General features: G+C 38.9%; 1 protein-coding gene across 1 annotated transcript in view; it reads right to left on the bottom strand.

Moving 5' to 3' along the window:
* The window catches only part of ANKRD26 (ankyrin repeat domain containing 26), a 72,003-nt gene that overhangs the window by 33,540 nt on the left and 12,815 nt on the right, over positions 1–25,648 (bottom strand). Inside the window, exons 2-19 of the mRNA XM_063446116.1 lie at positions 23,007–23,121; positions 20,260–20,433; positions 20,049–20,155; positions 14,953–15,090; positions 14,494–14,648; positions 14,255–14,305; positions 12,322–12,358; positions 10,913–10,982; positions 10,252–10,300; positions 9,930–10,157; positions 8,758–9,848; positions 7,199–7,343; positions 6,687–6,748; positions 4,045–4,105; positions 2,620–2,706; positions 2,344–2,381; positions 2,175–2,262; positions 2,006–2,050 (exon numbers count right to left, since the gene is read on the bottom strand). Coding sequence (XP_063302186.1) covers positions 2,006–2,050; positions 2,175–2,262; positions 2,344–2,381; positions 2,620–2,706; positions 4,045–4,105; positions 6,687–6,748; positions 7,199–7,343; positions 8,758–9,848; positions 9,930–10,157; positions 10,252–10,300; positions 10,913–10,982; positions 12,322–12,358; positions 14,255–14,305; positions 14,494–14,648; positions 14,953–15,090; positions 20,049–20,155; positions 20,260–20,433; positions 23,007–23,121 — 2,741 coding nt within the window. The remainder of the gene's footprint in view (positions 1–2,005; positions 2,051–2,174; positions 2,263–2,343; positions 2,382–2,619; positions 2,707–4,044; positions 4,106–6,686; positions 6,749–7,198; positions 7,344–8,757; positions 9,849–9,929; positions 10,158–10,251; positions 10,301–10,912; positions 10,983–12,321; positions 12,359–14,254; positions 14,306–14,493; positions 14,649–14,952; positions 15,091–20,048; positions 20,156–20,259; positions 20,434–23,006; positions 23,122–25,648) is intronic.

Below are 25,648 nucleotides of genomic sequence, written 5' to 3'. Positions count from 1 at the left end.
TCTGGAAGTTAATCTCACCCTGTTGAATGGGTAAGGCAGTGGCTGAGTGACAGGCAACAGAGGGTTGTAGTCAATGGAGTATATTCGAAGCTTGGGCTTGTCACCAGTGGGGTAGCTCAGGGATCTGTACTTGGACCCATTCTCTTTAATGTTTTTATTAGTGATATTGCAGAAGGTCTTGATGGTAAGGTATGACTTTTTGCGGATGATACTAAAATATGTAACAGGGTTGATGTTCCAGGAGGGATAAGCCAAATGGCAAATGATTTAGGTAAACTAGAAAAATGGTCAGAGTTGTGGAAACTGACATTTAATGTGGATAAGTGCAAGATAATGCATCTTAGACGTAAAAACCCAAGGGCAGAGTACAGAATATTTGATAGAGTCCTAACCTCAACATCTGAGGAAAGGGATTTAGGGGTGATTATTTCTGATGACTTAAAGGTAGGCAGACAATGGTGGTGTTAACACTATATGGTCAGGAATACATGTTTGACCCTATAGTGATCCTTCAAATTTTCTATAAGCATAAATTAATTAGCAAAAGACGGAAAGGAAATAGATCTCAAGAACCGTTTGTCATTGTCTACAGTTCAATGATACCTCGGGCTGCTAGGACCAGTAGATTTTGAAAATCAATCTGAAAGTATATTAAATTCTGCACAAGACCCAACACTCCCACCTTGTGGCAGAAAGTGCATATGCAAGTTTATTACTTGATAACTTTTAAAATGTACATAGCTCCACATAAATATATCTACATTTCTAATAAAGCGAATTGAATATATGTAATACATTGTAACTGTCAATGCAACTTCAATAAAGTCTATAAGATTAATCAAATGAACAGGAATAACAATAATTCTGCAGCTCCAATCCTGCATCTCAGAGCTGTCAATCAGCCCATTATGATAGTTTCAGGTTGTCTGTTAATTTTGTCCAACATGTGCTTGCAGCATTTGCACACTGCATACAAACTTGGACAACGTTTTTTCCTGCTCCCACAAAAGACAAGTTGTGGGCCGTGGCTTTGCTGATAGCTGCATACTGCCCTGCTCATTAAACCACCAGCCATCTATGCAGGCAAACCTAATAAACAATGATTGTAACTTGCACTAATTTAAAAAAATAAAATAAAAATATATGTAGATATATTAAAATGTGCTCACCGGCTGTACACAGAAAAGTATAACGGATTTACTTTATTAAGCACAAGTGCACCACGTTATACTTTAAGGAAAGCAGATCTCCCATCATAATCAGTATATGACTGCGATATACTACTAGAAATAGTTAAATTTAACTGAAATTATTCTATCAATAATATATGGAGTAAATTGTCCCAATTGTTCCATTGCAAGGGAATTCAAATTTCTCTGTTGACATATAACAGTATCATATCTGAATACTTGCTGCAGATATTGGTATATTTTTGGGGTAAGCACTACTGTAAATTTGATCCATCGACTTCCAATATCAATGGCCCGGATAAATCATTTATGTTTTTACATATGAATTGATTTGGTTATCTTATCACTAAGCATTATAAAATGGAAGTGGTATTACATTTAGTTTTCTTGACATTTATGACTAGCTATTACATTACATCTACAAGACATGGGTATATCAATAAAATAATCCACGATACAAAAAAAAAAAAAAAAATACTAGAAATGGTAAATGTTACTACAAACACTACACAAAATCAGAGTACAAAATATACACAGTTTAGACACAAATAAAGATTTGGAGGCAGAAAAAGAAAGGAGAATGTCTGGATTGAATGCTCAGATTCCCACATTGTGGCCAACTATAGCCTTTCTATAAGGGACTTGAAATGGGTGTATGTTTATTTAAGAGTCTCATGCAAACAAAATGTTTTCGCTCACATTCTCACACAATGATTTCTCTGTATATGGATTTTTATTTTCCTTCCTAGATTAGGCACACACATAAAATGTGAATTAAACAAACAAAACAAAAACAAAAATACAGACAACACTACCTTCTATATCATCAGCATCATCTAGCCCCAAGTCTGCCATTAAATCTAAAAAAAAATGTAAAAAAATAATAATAAATATATAAACAAAATTGCACAACGTTTAATTAGGAAAGTGTATAAAGGCGTAGTAGACAGGTAATCATTTGCAAAATAATTATTAAAAATGTACCTGACTTGACATTACTTTCACTTGCTTTAACATACGGGTACTTCGGAGAGACATCCTTTGCGGGTAAAATAATGCTGACGGTCTGCTTCTGTTTAAAACCAAAATACAAAGTAATCAATAAGAGAATTCAGATTTATTTTGCTGGGTCAATGAGAATAATTAGTAATACCTTGTTTATTTCCACATCTGTACTCTTCTTGGACAACTCTGAATTTAAGCCGGGAACAAGAAGACAAAACAATATTTTAAGTTATTTTAGTTTATAAGAAAACCCAACATGCATGCAAGGCCACAATATTTTTTTCCGCAGGTAAGCTGAGCTCCATAGCACATAAGGAGAGCGAACAGAGCTAATTCATTAGTATGGCAGAAATACAGAGCGGGTTATTGCGGTCAGGCTTGTCAGTATGGTTATTGCAGTGGGTTTGTGAGGACACGTCCATACCACTTTGGCCAAAAGACTGCCATACGTCATGAGTTGGCATCTTACAGTTCCTTGATGGACTTAGAAAAGAAGGGCTGTAATACAGATCTAGTGAATGAATCAAAACACACACTTCAAACATGATGCAATAAATGTCACATATAAAATTTAGTAAAGGAATACACACTATCACACAAACACAGACAGCACACTTACACCCATGGATGTAGAAGAATGAAGAAAGTCAAAACCAAGCCTCAAATATAAAACAAACAGTCTTAACTAAATAATTAACTTGGTGTAAGCGCTTTTTCTAAGAGCCAGAAAAAAACCACAATGCGAGAAATATACAAAAACTAATTTACTAAGCAGTTTCCACTATACAAAACCAATAGGTAATAGGGAGGATGGATTACGGGTTGGGAAAGGGAATAACCGCACATTAGAGGCCATTTTGGTTAACTCCTAACATTAAAGCAGAAAGGTCACTTCCCAAAAAGTAGCCGTTCTTCCTTCCTTCACTCTGTATACTCTTTGTCAGTGTTTATTGTAGCGAATAAAGCAGGGGAGGTACATGCACTCTGCATTTTCTACATAAGGCAGTGCAGGGTTAACCGATTCCCATACTTTGCCTGTCCTGATCCTGTTCTATTGAGTTTTGTCAAGTTACATCCATTGTCTCTCACTCTGAGAAACATCTTGTTGTACCTGTATAATAATGTTCTTACTATGGTAGACACAGTTAGTTTGGATTCTCCACGTGGACGTGCTACAGGAATATGACCTAATACTTCCTGAATCAAGATTTAATGGCCAGTATACTCTGGATATTTTGATCAGATGCCATACAAGGTTTTTTTTTTTTGCCTGGTCATGAAGAAAAGACGAAGGTTCAAACCTGGCTGTAGGTGCCAGGAGAGACCCTTTTTTTTATTTTATCTTTTAACAAAACGATTTGGAAAGGGAATAAAATGGTGGATGTCATCCAAAACATTACAGCATCCTCCAACTACTGAGGCTATGGTACTTAGAGTGACGTTTTAAGGCAATGCTTTGACTTAACCATGTGTCCAGGAATAGAAAAAGAGTGAAAATGTGTTCATCTGCATAATTTGTATAGTATTCTGGCTGGTGTGTGAAAATAGGAGCTGCTGTGCATACAGCAGGCATTTCATTGGCTGTCTTACAACATGCAGATGTTAGTCATGAATATTTTAGGAATTACTTAAATCAGGGTGAATTTAAACCAGTAAAAAACAAAATAAAAAATAAAAAACTCCTAAAACTTTCCATTTTGAGGATTTTGTGAACTACATACAGGATTTTTACTACATTCTAAAAATCCTACTCATGTTCTAAAGTGGAATTTAAGGTCACTGAGACGGCAATTTTTAAAACATACATTCACGTTAAGAAAAATCCTTGCATTTTACAATACAAACGTACCTTCATTTGATGTGTGAGCTAACTTGCTACTAGACTGTTTTCTGGGGCTCTCCAAAGAGGCCTACAAAAATAATACAATCAAATAAGAAAGACAAAGTTCAAAACCAATTGCATTCATCTATATACAAATTATCCTAATGATCACAAGGAGGCATTACATTATTACGAATGGAAGAAATGTGAGATTTTGGGGGATTTTGTAGGGAGAGATAATAGTCACAGAGGCACTGGAAATGTAACCTTTACAAATATGCATTTTCATTGGGTCCAACACGTGGTGACACTTGGGATCTTCAACTGGAACAGCCGATTGGCTTGGCGTAAACCTTGTTTTATGGCACTCACAAACACAGTGTAAGATGTGAGCAACAGCAAGTCAATGATCTGAATAAAAGATTAGGGAAAAGGTCAGCTGACCAGGTTTCCACTCAGTCACGGGTTTTGGAAGTTAATGTCAGGATCCTATCCTGACAAACAGGACTTTTTGTTCGGTTTATTCTGTTCCTTTAAAAAGCAAGTTCCTGCACTGATTTTATTTGCCACTAGTGGCCTCCCTATTCACTGGCACATCTCATCCTCACCTGCCTGGACTAATTCAGATCCAACTCACCTCATGGCCTTGACATTGAAGTTGATGATTGCCTGAAATACTTCAAATCCTGGTTTCTGTGTTATAACCTGTGGACTTACCTTATTGGATTCACAACCTGCTTTACTCACCAACCTGCTCCAGAGGTGCCTGAACAACTCTACCTACCTGCTTTATCTACAGACCTGCTCCATACCAGCCTAAACAACCCTAAACTCCTGCTTGACATCCAACTTGCTTAATTCTATACTGGACTTTACTTTAGTATTACTTTGTGGCTACGCACGTTACTCCTACATTGGATTTACAAACATTCCAGATAAATAAAATACCTGTTACTGCAGTACAACCTCTAATCCAAAGAGACTGGACAACTAAAAACCCTTTATAACGTAATCTTTATATTTCTCTCTAGTTCTGTTTTAGTCGCTATTTTGTTTTCCTGTAACTTATTATTTCATTAATAGGATCTCATTCTCTCTCTTATAGGTTTCCCTGTTTCTTTATATCCTGCTCTGGGGCATATTGCCTAAATCCTGTTTTCCCTCAAGATTCGTACCTAGAATTTCTCTTATAGGATTATTTGTAATCTCCTACCTATAACTTCATTTAGAGGTTTACCTAACGTCCACTTTGGACTTATTGTCTAAACCCTTTACTTCATAGCCTAGTTATTCTCACCTGTAATCGGTTATTCGGTTCTGTTTTCTCTCTCTCCCATTCCTATAATTTCTATTATAGGATATCCTGTTCTTACTATAATGTCCAAGATAAAAAAATAAAGACCCTGAAGTTAACCCCAGTTTGAGTCTCATCCCTGACCTGCACAAGATCATGACTATAAGAGAGGGTGTGTAGACAGGCTGCATGTTGGTTAGTTTTTTTTAATTCTGCTTAAAGGGAATCTCCAGTGCCAGGAAAACAATCTGTTTTCCTGGCACTGGAGGTACCCTCTCCCTCCCACCCCCCAATCCCCAGTTACTGAAAGGGTGAAAACCCCCTCAGTCACTTACCTGAGGCAGCGAAGAAGTCCCTCGTTGCGGTCTCCTCCTCCGCGCTACTCCTCCTTCTTACTCCGTCGGCCGGTTGGCAAGACTGATCCCGCCCACCGGCCGGGGAGACCTAATGCGCATGCAATGCAATGTTTTCCTATGGGGATTTGAGCGACACTGGAGGTGGAGTTAACCCTGCAAGGTAATTATTGCAGTTTATAAAAAACTGCAATAATTACACTTGCAGGGTTAAGAGTAGTGGGAGTTGGCACCCAGACCACTCCAATGGGCAGGATTGGTCTGGGTGCCTGGAGTGTCCCTTTAATTGCTGAACTGAATTTCTTCCTCCCCAAAAACAAAACAAAAAACTGTACATACTGCTGCACTGCACATGTAGAGATTCAGTTATGTTCTGCTAGGCAGGATGTAGGAAAATAAACTTAGGAGGAAGAAGAGGAAGCACAAAGATTGTAAGAGCTCCATTCCTCCAGTCGAATACCCTTTTATGTAATAAATATGTATCTGTGGTCATCATCAGAAGAAAGAAAGGAAGCAAGGTGACTGGTTAGAGTTAGGACCCACCTAGGGGGGTCTGCCTTGATGTTGACAGGTGGGCTCATCCTCTCATGGCCATTAGAGGTAACTAAAAAACCTCCATTTGTTTAAGGGATTAAGGAGAGAGTGCAGGTAACTTGTTTTTCTTTGGTTTTTACTATATATTGGGGCTGAGGTGTACTGTAGTCATTGCAGCCGCCCAGTGATGGAGTGAGCGCAGGACTTTTCTTTCTGCATTTGTATCATCAGAAGAAAGACAATCAAATTTCTTAATTAAAAATTTTAAAGCACTTCTAATGTCTTTAAGATATCAGTAAACAAAATCCACATACATTATTTTACTACACATTTACCCCAATTAAACTATCAAAATGTTACAATAAATGAAGCACCTAAATATTGACAAATAGTTGTATTGTAAATGGATAACATGACATTAATATAACATGAACGGAACAGCGCTCATATAACAGACAGTTTGCTGCTTGTATTTAATAAATTCCTACCTCCGAATCCCAAGGAGATTCCACATCATCCTCTTCTAGTCCCAGTTCAGACATTAGCGTTACTGAAAGAATAAAAAATAAATAAAAATATCACAATGCACTAGAAACAGTTACTTTAAAATACATGATGATATGATCAGTGACGCTGAGTAAGAAGCAGCACAAATGGAGACCTTAATATAGGCTAGTGCGCATGCACAGCAAATCGTTGCACAGCACCAGTCAGCATCCGGTCATCAAGGTGTATTAACTCAATGCAACTCTATGGGAAGCGTTCAACATCCATTCAGTAAATCCATGTAAAACATAGAGATGATGAGCATCAGTGCTGCAAGGTTTGCAGGATCTAATCCAGGAAGTCCCTCTAGTGGCTGTTGGACTAAAAGACACTAAGATTGCCATAGGCAGCAGAACAGGCAATATTTACTCTGCTGAGCCTGCAGGGACAGGCTACACACCCCAGAACCCCTACATTAAATCATAGTCATCTGTAATTTGCCAGACACACACACCTTTCCTTCCAACAGGATCTGCAGCACCTTGTAATTTATCTTCTGTAAGGGAGCTGGCTAGGTCTGCTTTAACTGCACCTTCTTCTATATGGTCTTCAAACTCACTACATTCTTTATCATCACCCTCATCATCAGATGGATCATCCTACAAACAGAAACGACAGGCTTAATAAAGTATTTCTATTACAGAACGGTTTTGAACCTAAATTAGTTATGTATCCCTCAACTGTTCCAACCTATATAGCTCGTGTTTGCCTCTAACACAAAACAATTTAATGCATTTACAATTTTTTCCAACTAGGCCTTTGAAAACATCAGCCCTGAAAGAATGGCCTAATTTTGTGTATTTTCTGTATTTCCAAAAAATTCTTATAGACTTGCAATCGGCAGAGGATAGTACATGTTTCTTCAAGTAACTGCACGCTGCCACTGGCAAAGTACTCTGCATGATGCAATATTGCGTCACTGCAGCTGGGACTGTGCATAAATGGCTATGTTGTCATGGTTGCATGCATACTGCATTAAGGTAAGCTGGCACAGAGACCCAATAAGAAACTCCTAGAAATTATGATTAGTACATTCACTATGACTTAGATCTAAGGAAATACCAGAGAAAATGTTTAATCAAAACTTGGTAATAATTAGGAGTAATACAACATTTCCCTCTGCTACCTCTTGTCTCATCTCCCCATTTCAACCTTTAGATTGTAAGCTCATTGGCAGTGCCCTCTACCTGTTGTATCGGTCTGTTCTTATTGTGTTGTCTTTCCCAATTGTACAGCACTGCAGAATATGTTGGCGTTTTATAAATGCCAGTAATAAATAAACAAACATTTGTTGCGTAGCTATTAAAATGTCCCTTTTTTAACTTTACTAAGCCTTCAACCTGCATAGTGATTTAATGTAAATTGTACTATCATGGCTCTGTGAGAATGTTTTTTTACTTTTATCCTTCAAAGAAAAATAATGTTTTCATCTATTAGCTAGGATTACGCTTCTATGAAATTCCCCCTCTTTCAGGGACATGTGTTTCTTTCTCATCTTTAAGCTACATACAGTAGTTATTGAACGTAAATCGTATTACCATATCACATTATCAGGGTTATTTACTAAAATGAAAATTCAAGGTGAATTTAAAGTGAATTTCAAATTTAACCCCTTAAGGACCAAACTATGACATGTCACACATGTCATGTGTCCTTAAGGGGTTAAGTTAAAAAAAAAAAAAAGAAAAAAAAAAAAATGTGTCTGCTTTTTAGTCAACTACTCTGGCCTTCAATTTTAAATTCACCTTGAATTCCCCTTTAATTCTCACATTAGTAAATAACTCTGTATGGGTCAGAAAAACAAAACAAAACAAAAAAAACAAAAAGAAACTACACACGACTTGAAATGTAACTATAAAAGTAAGACAGGACTTTCTACATAGAGCTAAAGGTAGTTGGTATTACTGTTAACCAAATATACATTTTATAGTCAAATCAATGATAGTTTCGCATTCAGGGAATACCTAAACAAAAATGTTCATTCGTCCAATACTTATTTATTTTACTACTTACATGTTCACTGCTTACACCCCAAGAATGTGCACTTTGAAAACTTGTAGCATCTTCACCTTTCAAACTTGACTCTACCTGACCATTTTTAACGGACTCCTTGTTATTTTGTGTCTTACTGAATGGTTTGTCTGGTGAATTACTGTCACGTTCTATAGTCTCGCTTCCAGTGCGACACATAAGGCTGGTCTTTTGTTTACAGTCTTGAAGAGTTTGTTCGTTCATTTCTCTGTGATCTCTTGCGTGACCCTGAGATTTTAAACCAGATGTTAATGAAGTTACATCGCTTCCCACACCATCCACTGTATTTACATCAGGAATCTCATAAAATCCTATTATTAGTGAAACGGGAACATCACTGCAGTCTGAAATAGCTTTTGTATCTTGGAAAGAGTGAGACAGGATTCCCTGAATTTCATCTGTAAAACATACAGACTTGTTATTATCCTCATTTTGCTTAATGCTATTTGAAGCAACAAATGCACTGTCTAACTTATCCTGCTCTTTTTCACTGCCTGCTTTTCCTTGAAGAACAAAGTCTTCAGTTTTTTGTCCATTGTCATTATCAGATTCACCATTTTCCATTTCATCTTTGCATTTCACATCCTTTCTATATTTATCTTCTTCATTTGAAGACACTTGTTCTATACCTTCTTCACTTGAAGATACTTGTGCTACATCTTCTTCACCAGACATACCACCTTCTTCATCTTCACCAGATCCGTCTTCCTCATCTTCACCAGACATACCACCTTCTTCATCTTCACCAGATATCCCACCGTCTTCATCTTCACCAGACATACCACCTTCTTCCTCCTCATCAGACAAACCTGCTTCCTTTTCAGATGCATTGTCCTCATCTTGACTTTCTTCAACATTTTCAGATACATCTTGACCAACATTATCCTCCTCATTTTGATCACTCGCCTGATCACCACCATCATCCTTATTCTCCCTTTGACTGACAGAGCAAGGCTCAGCATCTTTGACATTTGAGATGGGCTTTGTATTCGAACAGGCTTGTTGATCAGGCTTGTTGAAACATGAATGGGATTTGGAGGCTCCCTTTTTAATATCTCCACACATATCATCTGCTTAATTTATTGAAAAATAAATAAAACAAACAAAAAAACACGATCAATAAATTATGTAGTCACGCACAAGCATTGACAGACATTTTACCTTATTAAGAGAAAAGAGGGAAGAAGGCATCTGGGAAAGCTTTGCAAAGGAGCCAGGTGTAAATTGCACAGGACGAGGGAAGGAAATAGCTTGGGGAAAATGTCTAGGCTGGGGTGGATCTTCATCGTCACTAGCACGAAACGACTCGTCTTCACTATTGGATTTATTTTGCAGAGAGAAGGCTACGGGTTGTGCGGAGGTAATACTATCTTTTTGGTTAACTACATCAAAACAAACAAAAACAAAAATTATACATTTTAGGCAAACATTCTGGTAACATGGCACAAGCTGGAGGGAAACAAAATAATTGCTAACCATTTGTCTTGGTGTGGAATAGTTTTTTCAGATTAGGTTTTGGCGCTTTCTAAAAAAAAAGAAAAAAAAACAAATAAAAAAAAAAAAAACATTAATTTAAGCACCAAAATGTATAGCCTAAAAACCAAACAACTCCCCCAAACATTAAAATTGTAATAAGTAAAAACATAAATAATACCATTCGAGACGCACAAAAGGAGAGTTTGGTTTACTGACAACTTTAAAAGGAACCACCCCACCCAAAAAACCCCAAAAAAAGCATTTGCAAAGCCTTGTTAAAGGTCTTAGAAGCCCAAGGGATCTTTGACATGATAAATCAAGAAAAAGGTAACGATACACTGATGTTTTTAACAGCAAGTTTTCAGAAGACTCTCTTTCAACCCCTTTAGTTTCATATACATTGTTTAAAAACAATGTTCATATTTTTTTGATAATAAACATTGTTTAATTAGAGTCGTTAAAGTTGTAAACCCTTTACAAAGCGCTTCATTCCCCCAATTATAAAAGCAAGTATTAAACCTATAATGAATAGATGACATTTGATGTACTTTTATTGCTTACAAATGTTGTGTATGTATCATGACATGTACACTATAATAATTCAGACCCTTGCATCACTTTCAAATTGAGAGATTTCCGTAGTTAAGCATTTAGGACTTACCTGTGGGCTAAAATCAAAATCATCATCAGATGAAGGCCAAGAATCAGCGGCAGCAGACCTTTGTGAGGTACTGGGAACATTAATAGCAATACCCAGTGTTAGTCTTGTAATATATGTATATATCGTTTAAATAAATTTATCTACAAAATAAACAAAAAAGTTTGGCAAGTCTACACATGTGGTGTACTTTGTACCATTAATTCTATTTTGAGTACTATATAAAAAAAAAATACAAACGACATATAATTTGTGTTGGGCACTTTCCAAACTGTTTGGTAGTTAAAAAACAAACAAAAAACAATGGATAACAAATGTTCTACTGTGGTGTATTCCAGCCTCACCCCCCACCGGACATACATCCAAGAATAGAGGGGACAATGAAGTTCCCAGCTAGGTTTGCAATAACCAAAAACAGGCAAAAATGTAGAAATTTTAGTATTAGCCAACTGGAACGCTTTAGTTTTAAAATTAACCTGGCAACCCAACAAGACTCTGGAAGGTCACGGAGCAGTGCAAATGCAGAGCATGGAAAGGAACAGTGTGGGCCCAAAACACTATTATCTGACTATTTCAAACTCAGCACACATTGCCTCACTCTGTAATGATACTTCATGTGACTACACAGCAAATCAAAAGGTAGCTATGTTTAGAAATAGTGAAGTTCTGCTCCCTTTGGCTGCCTTGTGTCAATGGACACCAGGAATGAGAATATCTGCCCTAAAGTAAGCAAGCAGTAGGGGACATCATAAGAATTTGGGAAAATAAAAACTGAAGTGTAACGAGAAGTGACATTTGATTTTTTTTTGCGTACCATTTGGATATTTAGAAAGAGAAGGGGACATTGACTGTGAGAAAGAGGCCATTTGTAGGGGAGGAAGGGGACACTGGGAGAGGTGATGTGGAAAAAAGAGGATAAGAGTAAGGGAGATTTGACAAGGATGAGGAGAGAATGGAAAATTGGTGATAGGAAGAGTTAAAAAGTGACATTCAAAGAGATCATATACAACTGTGCATTCACATGTACACAATGACACTCCCCACAAAACATCTGAAACTCCACATACACAGTGCTACATTTATACACACATGGACACTCCAAACAAATACACCCGAGCATTCACAAATATGGACATGTCATGCTATGCATAATCCAAATGCTATTCACATGGGTTTCAAGGTGATGAGTAAATTTTAGGCCTGGGTAGTATATATACACAAAGCCACAAAAGACAAGATAGGGAGAATTCAAGAGACACAGAGAAGAAATAGCCAGAACAATAACTAACGGGAAGGCAGGTGCTAAGACACAATATGGGGGAGACAGGTACAGAGTCGAATATTTCCCACTTCCTTGATATATAGAATATACATATAAATTACAGTAACAGCACAGTCAGGAGATGTCCCACCTTCTTTCAGAGTCCACTTGAGAAAAATCATCAGTCACTAAATAGAAAGCATACAAATCAAATGTTTAAACACTGAAAATGAACAATGTACACAAAACAAGCTTCGGTAACCAAACCAGAAAGCAACACAAATAAAGCATAAATATTAAAACTTCAAATTGTGAGAGTAAATATAAAATAGCAGAAACAAAAACAGAAGCCAGCTACACGCATGAGAAAAGACATTAAAGGTTTCATTAAATACAATATTATAGCTAGAAATAGTGGTTTAATTTTATTTAGAAAACTTGATCTCAGCTTTGGGTAGTTTCCATTGTTCCTTTGATCAGCAAGTCAAGCTGCAAATTGTGAACACTCAAAGCATGGTCAATGAAAGCCCGGTCTGCCAGATAGCCATTCTTCCTCTGCGATCATGGATCGGGATTTGAAATCTAGCTTTATTCCATTAAGTAGCTAATTAGAATGAAGCTTGGTTTTTAAATGGAGGTGGATGTGATATAATGCTCTAATCGTCTGCATTCTCCACAAAACATTCTATGGATATTACTGGGGTAGGAAGCCACGATGAGACACTTCCAGCTGAATCTGACGGATTATTTAAATGCATTATATAACAACTTGCATTTGAAGCTCCTACATTTGCAACAATTCCCCAAGCTTTAGACCAACTGAAATGACCATACTTTCTATAGAACTGAAAAGCAGAAATATGGTGGGGTGCTCACTATTTTCTTAGTGAATTACCTGAAATAGACCCCTTACAAAGCTACCAACCATTCATTTGTACAGGGATTTATAAAATACATTGAGGTGGGTAGGCAGGCGTCACTAGTAGAGCCACAATATTTAAAGCGGCTCTGTTCCCTACTGGGGTATTTGCATATTTTTCAAAGACCCCCGATTATGACATCGCTGCTTGGTGTATGGTTGTCCAGGGGAGCGGCGGAGGAGAAATCTACTTCTCTTTCTTCCTTCAACTCATGGTGCTTCATCCGGCAGGAGCCTATGTCAATGCTGAACTCTCGTGCATGCACAAAAGTACAACACTGATGTCTATGGAGAATCATGCAAGACCGTGGGAGCCTCCATAGATATTGTCTTGCGATGAGCATGCCTTTTCCCACAGTTGTCACTAGTGAAGGTTGGGGGACAAAACTTGACTGTTAGCTCTGCCTTTTGTCAAGTGGAGGAAAAAATTATGTAGGTCAAGGTAGTCCACGCTTTAGCTTATATCTATTAACTGTGTTGGAATTACAATAAAATTACGACACAGCCTTTATGAGCATTTCAAAAATGTTATCTTTATAAAATGATCAATTTTTTAATTTATTTTTTGGATGGGACGTGACAAAGCGACTTTAAAGGACTATATAAGGAAATGAAAAGGCCCTACATACAATCCTTTCTAGGCCATCAGCTAAGCTTCAATATACCACTACACAGAGCTTTAAAAATAAATAAATAAATGCTAACTCCCACTCCATCACTCAGCACTGAGATCGAAGTAATTTCCCAGTGACTCTGGTCAGAAGAAGAATATTATGGAATCAACACAGACCTGCGTTGACAGGGAACTTAATCTAAACTCCAGAACACACCTAAAACATCACACATTTGGGCAACTAGCTTCTCAAAGATGAATTTAGTTCACAGCATATAACCCAAAGGGATCGAACCATTCAATAAACCAAACGTGGCAGATCCACTTTAAAAACAGCCATAGATTTAGATAATGGAAGTTTTGTGACAGAGCAACTTGCAATGCTATAAAAAGGTTCCAACTAATAATAAGAGATTGTACAGCATGTTTAAAAAGGCAACATTGTGAAATTGCAGTAAATGAAAAAGGATAATGAAGGCAAATAAAACTAAATAAAGCAAGCTGGTTCTATCTAATATGCTACATATTGCCTGGATATTTTAGGGAGAATACCTTTCCCTGAATCTCTCGCGGCTGAGGTCTGCTGGGGAGTCTGTTGTAATTCTACATCCAGATAGGGGAAACGCATGGAAACGACACATGAAATCATGGAAATAAAACATTATTTTAGCCATTCTTGATCTAACACATCTGAGTTTGCAATATGAGTTTGAATTTTAAGTCATTATGCATACGAGAGACGTGTTTTCTTCAATAAAGAGACGCAAAATGAACCGTGCATTTATACATACCTTGCTTGTCTGTGGCAGGGCTGCCCAAAGTGAATACACCTTCCACTCCTTTACTGGAATTGCTGAACACAGACGCTCCTTTCTTTTTCTTACCACCTTCATACGGGTCAGATGACTTTTTTCTTGAACTATGTTCAATAATTAAATGTGAGCAACTATTTAGGGGGAAAAAAAGCACAAAACAAAACATTAGGGCAGACATGTTTCAATACAAGAATAAACATGTATACCTATGTTTCAATGTGTGTATTCATGTTTGTTATGTACCATAAGAGGTCATATATGTCTTCACTGTTGGCTATGAGTGGATGAGGGTACCACCACCTGCACACCACTGGTACGCTTGGCATTCTACAATGCATCTTCATTTGGGACAAGAAGTTTTATTGGTTAATGGCAGCCATTTTTTTCCAGTTTTTCCTGTGTAGGTTCATGTGTAGGTAAATATGCAAAACTTACGCGTGATGCCCGTTCATTACAGCATGATCATCAGCCGTCCAACCTTTTTCATCTTGTGTGGAGATATCGGTATCATTGTGGAGCAGAATTTTCACTAATTCATTGTGTCCGTTACTGGCAGCAAACATGAGGGGTGTTCTACAAATCAAACACCAGCAATTATTGTAAGAAACTAGAGCCTAATACACTTCCTCCTCTGGGTCAGTTTTACCATTCATTAATTTAATTATCTCTCACACAAGTATATATTTATTAAAAATAGATGCCCCCATCGTCCTTCCTGTTGCCAGCAAGGGGGTATCCAATACTGCTTGTCCAGCACTGGATAGGTAACGAGTGCTTTGGGTTGCGACATGCCTCATGTTCCGGACAAACAAACATCGACGGGAATGATGCGACTAAGGTGAAGTGTATCACAGACACACGACTTCCCTCTTTTACACTCATTTATCTATGGACCCTGGCGAGCCTCATGTGGACGAGTCGCGAATCACTGGATCAATTGGTAGTGACAATAAGCAAACAACTCGCCACATACCCACTCTTGGAAATACTTAACCACAAAGTCAGGTTGCTAAACACCCCAGTTAAACGCCATCATTTATACCATGACCTTCCCAAGACTTTACAAGATGTGGTATGTTTCCAGGAGACACACCTGACGCAGCCTCCTTGCCTTAAACCTCTAGTTTATCCGCACCAGTACCATGCCACGGCTAATTTCAAAATGAAAGGAGTCTCCATGTTAATAAGCAACCAAGTAGCTTTAAAGGAACGTGAACACCTCATGGATACTGACGGCCGTTAATCTTTACATGTACCATCAACTATATTGAATATACTATAGTAAATGTATACGCTCCAAACTTGGAACAACGTAACTTTCTCCATAAAGTAATTGCCAAGACAACGCCTGTCCGGAGGTGAATGTTCATAGTGGACTTTAACCACATTTTAGATCAAAGACTGGATTCCTCCAGGGGGTTGACCGCTCCGAGACACACAAACACATAACACACGAACATGCAAAACATACCAAAACCTGCTGGACGAACATAACCCATACCACACTTGGAGAGTTCTTCACCCAAATGAGAGGGACGTTAAGTAATTTTCACAAGTACATAACTTCTACATCCGTATTGATAGATTCCTGGTCAAGGGACAATACCTTACTCAGGCGCTAGCTAGCACCATAGCGACCATCACATGGTCAGACCACGACCCTATAACCTTAGACTTGAAAGACAAATTTGCCATAATAAGTGCCCATGGCGATTAAACAAAAAACTTTACTACATGACTCGACATTCTCCAACCACATAGAAGAATCCCTTACCAACTACTTCAGGGAAAACACTACACAAGGAACATCAACAGAGATGACTTGGTTAGCGCATAAATCTGTTATTACGGGAGAACTGATTAGGAGAGCACACTTTCTCAAACAAACCTCGCACGCCCAACATATTAAATGGTACAAAACACTGCATGACCTCAACAAACAAAACCAACTTACTCCATCTCTGGATTTTAGCCACAAGATGAATGAGGCGCATAACCACCTGCAAACGTTCACACTCCGGAAGGTAGGACTGTCCATGTGGAAAGTAAAAGCCCCGCATTACTCCCAAGGGGACAGGGCGAGTAAAGTCCTCGCTCACAGACTCAGAGACAGGCAAGCCACTTCTAAAATACCGTATCTCCTATCTGCTACTGGAGATAAAACCATAGCCCCTACAGCTATCAGCAACTCATTTGCGACCTATTACGAGTCGCTATATAATCTCAAAGAAAACCAATCTAACCCTACTTTATCGGCTGTGACCAGTGACCATTATTTACAGGACACCCAGCCTCTTCTAATACCAGAGCATAGGGACCCTTTCGGTCCCTATCACACAAAAATGAAGTCGAGGACACAATAAAAACACTCCCAGCAGGGAAAGCCCCAGGACCGGATAGATTTGACAACTCTTATTATAAAGTCTTTGCCCAGACATTGTCCCCTACACTGGTGACTCTCTTCAGCTACGCAATCAAAACTCCTGCAAGCCCATATTATCACACTTCCTAAACCTGGCAAATCACACACAATATGTCAGAATTTCCGCCCTATATCCCTACTCAACACAGATGCCAAACTTTTTGCAAAAATCCAAGCCAACAGATTAAAAAATATTTTTCCGGAACCAATACACGATGACCAGATGGGGTTAGTGTGTGTGTGTGTGTGTGTGTGTGGGGGGCGGGGGGGTGGAGGGGTCGGACAACACCCGCAAGGTTTTGGAACTCATGCACAGCACTCGCAAACTAGGACTCAAAGGCCTCTGTGTCGCTTGACACAGAGAAGGCCTTCGACCGTCTGAACTGGACGTTCCTTCATCGGGTGCTCCACGAATTCCACTTCCCGGGGCTATATAGTCAGCCCACAGCACACGTTTTAAATACTGGATTTCTATGCAACAATATTAGCATTACCAATGGCTCACAGCAGGTGTGTCTCCTGTCCTGTTAAAACTTGGGAGGGGAAATTCATCTCCTGGCTAGGCCGTATAGCGGCTATTAAAATGTCACTGCTACCCAAACCTTTTATACCTCTACAGAACACTCCAGATCAACCTGCCTCCCACCTTCCTGAAGTTGCTTACGGGATTATTTCTGAAATTTATATGGCAAAACAAAAAAGTTAGAGTTTCCACTAAAATTTAGCATAGGCCAGTGACTGAGGGGGTCTGGAGATACCGAATCTACAACACTACCACAAAGCAGCGTTGCTGAGCACACTACTCGCCCTACACGACAAACCCCCGCATCCACAATGGACTGGAATTGAAGCGTATTGGCTGAAACTCACCACACCGCATATAATGTTCTGGATAGAGTGTAAACATAGAGCAAACACCAATGACTGCCTACCAACCACTCGGTTGCTTATGAACACATGGGACGAGGTGCGGAGGTCATTGACTAGCTACCCCAAGACACCAATGGCGACATCTCTACAAGCCATTAATCTCACAATCCCAACATTCAACCCCAAACCTTGGATAGACAGAGGTATATACACGCACATTCTGCACCTGTATCAAGAAGGATGCCTCAAAACATTCCCGCACTTACAAGAGCAAGATGACCTCCCCTCCAGACTTATATTTCCCTACCTTCAGATAAAATCACTCCTAATTGATAATATACCCGCAATGCCTATACAAACAGCTACTGACAACATCTCACAATTCGAAACCATCTGGCACCTTAATCTTCCCAAAGACCGCTGTCTCGATGCTACACAATCAAACACCACCACACAAGCCATACAAGGAGTCATGGAATAGAGAGGCATTCACAATACACAAAGGCCTCACCTCTTGCCCTCAACACTTAGAAATCCAAAGAAAAATCCTATACCGCTGGTGCTTGGTACCGGAGAGAATACATAAGATCTGACCAAGCTCTCCCAGCAGGTGCTGGATGTGTGACAAGGAAGTGGGGTCAATGATCCACATTTGGTGGACATTGCCCATGCTTTGACCTTTCTGGAACAGAGTGGCTAGACTCATATCAGATATACTACGAGCCCATGATGCCCCCAGGCCAGAGATATACTTACTATTCATCCTGCCTGACAGACTGCCCAAAACCCACCTAGCACTTCTTTACTATACGCTAGTCTCAGCGAACCTTCTGATAGCCAGACAGTGGAAATCCAAAACACAATTATCCATTTCATAAGCCAAAATCACACTCAACTGGAGTATGAGACCATGCACCAACATCAATTCGAACCTAAACCGGTGCTAACGAAGGCCAAAGAGATATGGGACAAGTTTGTTAATGACGGTACACAAATTAACTCATAATGCGGATAAAAACAACAAAAAAAACCACACAAAAAAACCCACAAAAACACATAATCCTCTACAGGACCACAATGTCTGACACTCTGATGATACAGTGGAAAGACGAAACAGGGATGACTCGGTGGCAGACGGACTAGACCCCTGAGATAAGCGCCTACCCATCACATCCCACCCCCCCGGCATTCCCCCTCTGCTTTACCTATCTACCCTGCTACTCCTCCTGTCCCCCCATTAGGACAACTTTATGCTTCTATTTTCTGATCTTTCTCTCTCATATTCGGTTGTCTAGTGAAAATATCTTGGTTCATGTAAGGTGAAGATAGCTACATAATCTCTGATCAATATAACATACTCCTGAACCAATACTAAATACATGTTTATGGACAGCAATGTCAGTGTTGAACATCATGTTATATGTTGATCTTATCGGATGAACCAATAAAAATTGTAAAGTAAAAAAAAAAAAAAAAAAAAATGATAGATGGCCCAGTTAAAACATAGGAAAATGTGTGTGAAGATAGAGGCCCAAAAATAGGACTTAATAGCACAACGCTTTGTACAATTAACTAGATCTTGTTTGAATACATTTTGGGTAACCTCATCAATTTAAATTGCATCCACAAAGGTGTACACATTTCTCTCTCACAACCATACAGATTGCGAAAGAAGGAATGTGACTAACATAGATAGCATTTAGGAATACAATACAACAAGATCGGATAGTGTTAATGTTAATGGAAGGGCACATGTTGCAAAAGAAAATCAAAAAGCTGCATGGAACTTAGAAATGAAGAATGAAGTTATAAGTGCTTATTACTCCATGAAAGCAGAGCGCTCAGATCTCCTTATATAAAACCAGGTTGTGTGTAAGAGAAGAACAAAATAGGTCAGTGAGAGACAGACGGAGGATCATGGTGACAGAGGATAGCCTTCAAAACAGCTTAGCTAAAGAAGCATGTAACTATAATCTGCTAAGACCTATGTAGACCCAGGTAAAACTGCAAGCATTCTTTTTTGTAAACCATTTGCAATATGTAAAATAAAATTACATTAAAAAGGGCTGTATGAAAACACTTAGAGGCACAAAAATAATTCTGCAAATATCTGTATAATTAGCATAAGGAAACTTTAATTGAGAACTTTTTTTCACTGAAATAAATTTTTTATACAAGCGGTTTGTTGAGCTGAAATAGTGCCATGTACCAGACTGACAGGATATTGCACTGAATTTACCTTTCATTTACATCCTTGGAATTTACGTTGGCCCCTTCTTTAATAAGAAACTCCACCATTTCCTCATTGTTTTCAATGACTGCGAGCATAAGTGGAGTGCATCCTTCCTACAACAGCAAGAGTACAATTTGATAAGGAAGAACACACACGCAAAATCATAACCTTCCATGAGGAATGTATATATATCACACATAACTTAAAAATAAATTACCTTCGTTGGAGCATTAATGTCTGCTCCATGTTCAAGCAGCTGGGACGCAATTGATATTGAAGGAATACGAGCAGCAAAGTGAAGAGCAGCATTGCCGTTGTTATCTACAACGTTGGGATCCGCATCATGCCCCAATAAGATGGATGCACAGCTTTCCTGCTGACACTGGATAGCCTAATAACAAAAACAATTACCCTGCATCATACTTCGATAAAGGATCTCGCAGATTTCATTGTGACTGATTAATGCAAAATTATTCCAAAAGATAGACACAAAAAGGACACATATTCAACAAGTAATAAAAGGGGTACTCTAAGCACCATAACCACTACAGCCTGTTATAATGGTTATGGTGCTGGTAGGTGTAACGGACCGTTTCAGCATATGAGGGGTTAAAATCCGTTTAGGCGATAATCCCCTTTTCTCAGAAAGGCACAGCTACTGCAGAACATCAAAACTCACGAACTAGATACAGGCGAATGCATCAAACTCCCGAACTGCATACCAGGGAATAAGATAGCACTCCAAGCTGGAACCTCACGAATAGCTGCTAGCAGATGAATAGGAAAAGCAGACATCAGCTTACACTCCTAGCAGTCAATCTCCAACAGCATACAGTGAATCCCCCCAAGAACGAGACAAGGCTCCGTGTTGAAGGTCAAGCAGTGGTCTGAGGTGCTGGGGCACCCAGCCTGGTTTTTATTACATGAGTACACATACAGGCCACACCCAGGGGGAGGCATAAAATAACCAATCACATACATGGTTCAGCCCACACATCCCCTCCCCTCAGATAACATTAAACCCAATTATCCGGTACACCTTTTCAGCCAAGTTCTGGATGTACCCCAAAAACAGGGGTGCTGGATAGCCCTTATTCAGGGGGACAACATATTCAAAATTCAAGTCATTCGGATGAACGGTTCGGGAGATATGGGGTTCCAAAGATTTGACCGACCGCATGGGTATAGTATCCGAAAACAGTTCCATGCATTTTGGCCCTGCGGTCGGTCACAAACAAGGGAATGAAAACAGACGAATTGCCTGTGTTATAGAGCCTGGAGAGGGTTTGAATGAATTCCCTTGTTTGTGGGGTTCTTTCTACCGAACGGCGGGTCATTCGGTAGTTTCTATACGAATTTCTGGAAGTATGGAGGTCTCAGCGGTGTTTGCCTAGTCAAGTGTCCGATTTTAGTTCCAGACACTCGACGGCAAAACACCGCTGTTCGGTAGTTTAAGATGGCCGCCGCCACGTGTTCGTTTCCCGAATGGCGGCCACCCAGAGGACAAAGAATACATTACACTGATTGCCAATTACCCGTTTGCAACATTGTTGCAAACGGTAATTGGAGGCACACTTATTCCTGGGTGGTCTGGTTGTTCGGTAGTTTCACCCAATATACTGAATGGAGTGATTCTACCGAACAATCAGTTGAATGCTGCATACATATAACCCAGGTTAACTGAACACATAAATGCATACATGATATTAAAGGACTAAAGGCATGATTACTGTAATATGCTCTACAGTCTTAAAGGTACAGTATCCCACAAGTCCCAATAGGTCCACGGATGGCCCTTAAAGGCCCAGTAGCAGTAATATAAACTATTACATGCCCAAATATAGTTTTTACAGTGCAATATGTCCAGGGGCCATAGTCGCAGGGCAGGAGGCTAGCAACCAGGCTTCTCCAGTTCTCAGTGGCGAGGTTGGTTTCGTCACATCAGGCTACTTCTATCGACGAACTGTTTGACCTAAGCTGAGGGCACTTACATTTTACAAATTGGCAATGTCAATATCTAGTCAGAATTTCTTGGCCTAGAGCGACAGCTGATGGCTCAGACAATCAACGTTAACAATCACAATTATCTGCTTAAACTTCTTACATGGTACACATAGCTGCTTACCTATCTTAGCGGTAATTATAGAGAAGAAATGCAGCAACATACTGCAGAGAGTGATCAAAAGGAGGTAAAGTAAGATATAGCATTAATCTTCAACGAGCATTTACAGCTAGTACCAAACACCTGTCTCATGAATCCTAAATAACTGCAGTACTTAATCAGAGCTACTTCAATATACCTCGGCACATGGGAGTGTACTTAACCAAATGCTACTCCTATTATGAAAAACTACGTACAGTGAGAACAAAGTGCTACTCACTGTGAGAGCGATCACAAAAGAGAACACAGCCTGATGTGCGTTTCGCTGCTATCAATTCACCTACATCAGGGGGCAACAAACAGAGAAGTCCTGCGGACCAAGATTTAAACTGCCACGATAAATTAACCATCTGTCGTAAGACAATCGTGTGGGTTAGGGTCTAAAGAGGTGCCCTATCCCTCTGCACGCAGTCTCTTATAGCTGCGTGGATTGCATACACAACTGTTGCTAGAAATGAACTAGGTCGCACACAGACCATTACTTCCGGAGTGGACCTTCAAAGCTAAATATGACAATGGGTTCAAATGTTGTTATTAAAGGAAAACAAAACGCAAGAACAGATACCCATTGCCAATGCATTATATAGATATTTTATTTTTGAAAAACCATGCAAAAAACAAAAAAACACTTTCCATTAAGGTGTATAAAACTGTAGCACTTACTGGCGGTAATTCAAAGCCACAGTGTGTTTCCCATGACTCCATGTGCCATAACATTTGTAAAATGTTAAATTTTTATTATGCTTAAAATGTTCTTCATTCAGCATTGTTCAAAAAGCACTAAAGACATGTTAGAAAATTACCTTCATTAAAGGGGATCTATTGTCAGTGTCACAAAGATTCACTTTTGCGTTGCTTTCCACTAACAAAGTAACCGCGTCGGATTGTCCATTAGCACAAGCAAGGTGTAAAGGTGTTCTGGAACAGAAAAAAAAATTAAATTGTTAAATAAATCAAGCACTCTTGATAAAAATTAGAATATAGTGCAGCAGAATGTATGCCCTAACTACACTTCTATTCCCTTTTGTTTGGCTGTCCGTACACCCTCCCGTTTGGTTACCGAATCAACTTTGTGTGGTCCCCTGTTAACACCTCACAATTACTGACCACCCCTGGCTGTTAAAGACAAATTGCTAATTCGTACAAGTGTTTCCCCTGTGTTGCCGCCGTTCGCATAACTGAACACACATGCTCCAAGATTTGGCGGCCATTTTGTCTCCGGAAACGCAGGCAGCAGTAGATGGTCGAAGGCCTGGAACTATTTTCAGATACGCGACCCTACGAATACCCGGGAAACTAGTACTGCTGCCCATCCAACTTCCCAAACCGTTATGAGAACGGCATTCGGGAGGCATGAACTACCAAACATTGGGAGCATTCGCTCCCTAACAGCCAGGGGGAGCATTCGTCAGAAAATTATACGTGACTAAAAGGACATGGGGCTTCCTTAAGCTCCCCCCATTGTCAAGTGTAGGAAAAATGCATAAAACAAACAAACAAACAAACAAACAAACAAACATAAGAAAAGAAGGACCGGTTTGCAAAGAAGAAATCATTGAAGAATGCTAAATTTGGACCACTTTAAGCAAATTCCCATTTTATTTATTAATTCCCAAGATATAGAGACAATTAATTACTGGAAACACAAGCTTTATATTGAACGTGGAATGACTCTCATACTGCAGGTGAAATGGCTCAGGTGCAGCAGACACTTAAACCTGAGCACTACAATTTCTACTCTAGTCAGGATCACCAAGCTCTTCATCCTTCCAAGGCCAAAAGTGTACCAGTAAGCATTATAATAGAAACATCTATTAACCCCTTAAGGACTGGACTGTTTTGGCCATGTCGTATGTTACGGACCAGGGCTCTTTTAACACTTTTGTGGTGTTTGTGTTTAGCTGTAATTTTCCTCTCTCTCATTTACTGTTCCCATACAAGTTATATAATTGTTTTTTTTTTACAGGACAAAAAGGGGCTTTCTTTACATACCATTATTCGTATCATGTCATATAATTTACTTTAAAAAAATAAAATAAAATATGGTGAAAAATTGAAATAAAAAACATGTTTTTTTTTAAATTTTACTTGAACAATCTTTTACTCATCTACAAAAGCTAATGAAAAAAACTGCTAAATAGATTCAAAATGTTGTCCTGAGTTTAAAAACACCCAGTGTTTACATGCTTTTTTTTGCGAGTTTTAGAGTGTCATGGAAAGTTACAGGGTTAAATAGAGTGCTAGCATATTAAAATATCTGGACTTTTGGCCTGGGTTGTCAGGCAGGTCCCTTAAATTGCAATCAATGAAATGACTTAATTAAGTAAAAATATTACATAAATCTGCACATAGAATTTAAATACATTTACATATTTATATATTTGAAGTCTACGTGTATTTATAAAATTATTTATGTAATTATGTATATATTTCATATTGTTTATATATATATATATATATATATATATATATATATATATATATATATAATTTCATTTTAAGTGTATTTTGATATAGATCAATATAAAAATACAGCTAGAAAAAAAATATATATATATATATAATTTTAAAAAATATATATTTTCACATTATATATATATATATATATATACACACATACACACACACACACACACACACACACACAGTACATAGTTACTATATATATTATATATACACACACACACACACACGTGTGAAATATATACATGTGTAATTTAATTACAAGTGTATGTTTAAATTAATATATGTATATACTAATATAAACATACACTTAGTAGGACATTATATACACAAGATATATATACATATGATATAAAGATATAATACATGTACAAAAACATATTTTTATTTATCTTTTCATTTTCCAGCAGCAAGGAGACTGCCTAACAGCACAGGCAGTCCCCCTGCAGGCAGATACATGGACACCTATTGCGGCCATGTGACCGCAATCACATAGCCTACAGGGTCCTAATTTGCCAAGCATGGACCGCTTAGGCTGTCAGGCAATCCCCCCCCCATACCCAGAGCAACGCCGATAGCCGGCGGGGGAACGGCAGCGATCTGGTTAGTAATTATGACGGTTCAGGATCGTCATCAGTGCTCAAGGGGATGTTTCTGATGATGGTCCTGAACCGTCATCGGTCCTTAAGGGGTTAATCTGCTAATAATTCCAGACATTCAAAAACAGTTACTGGTGGGCATGGTTTTAGGAAGTAGTTCAGTTTTTGTTATGGAAACCTGTTGAACACACAATCCGCTTCCATCTGAACAACAATTATTGCGTCCCTGGCACACGTGACTTAGGCAGCAATAACATTGGCAACAGACGAATTACGCTGCATGGGGAAACCCAGCAGCTCTTTTCCCTCCCTCTGCGCATGCATAGTAATTTTGTGGAGGGGGCGGGACCTATCACACGTTTGTTCCCCGATTGGCTGGAGAC

This window comes from Pelobates fuscus, chromosome 3, assembly GCF_036172605.1.
Source record: "Pelobates fuscus isolate aPelFus1 chromosome 3, aPelFus1.pri, whole genome shotgun sequence".
Classification (NCBI taxonomy): domain Eukaryota; kingdom Metazoa; phylum Chordata; class Amphibia; order Anura; family Pelobatidae; genus Pelobates; species Pelobates fuscus.
Note: the sequence above shows the minus strand (reverse complement) of the source record. Positions and strands in the feature narration are given on the sequence as shown.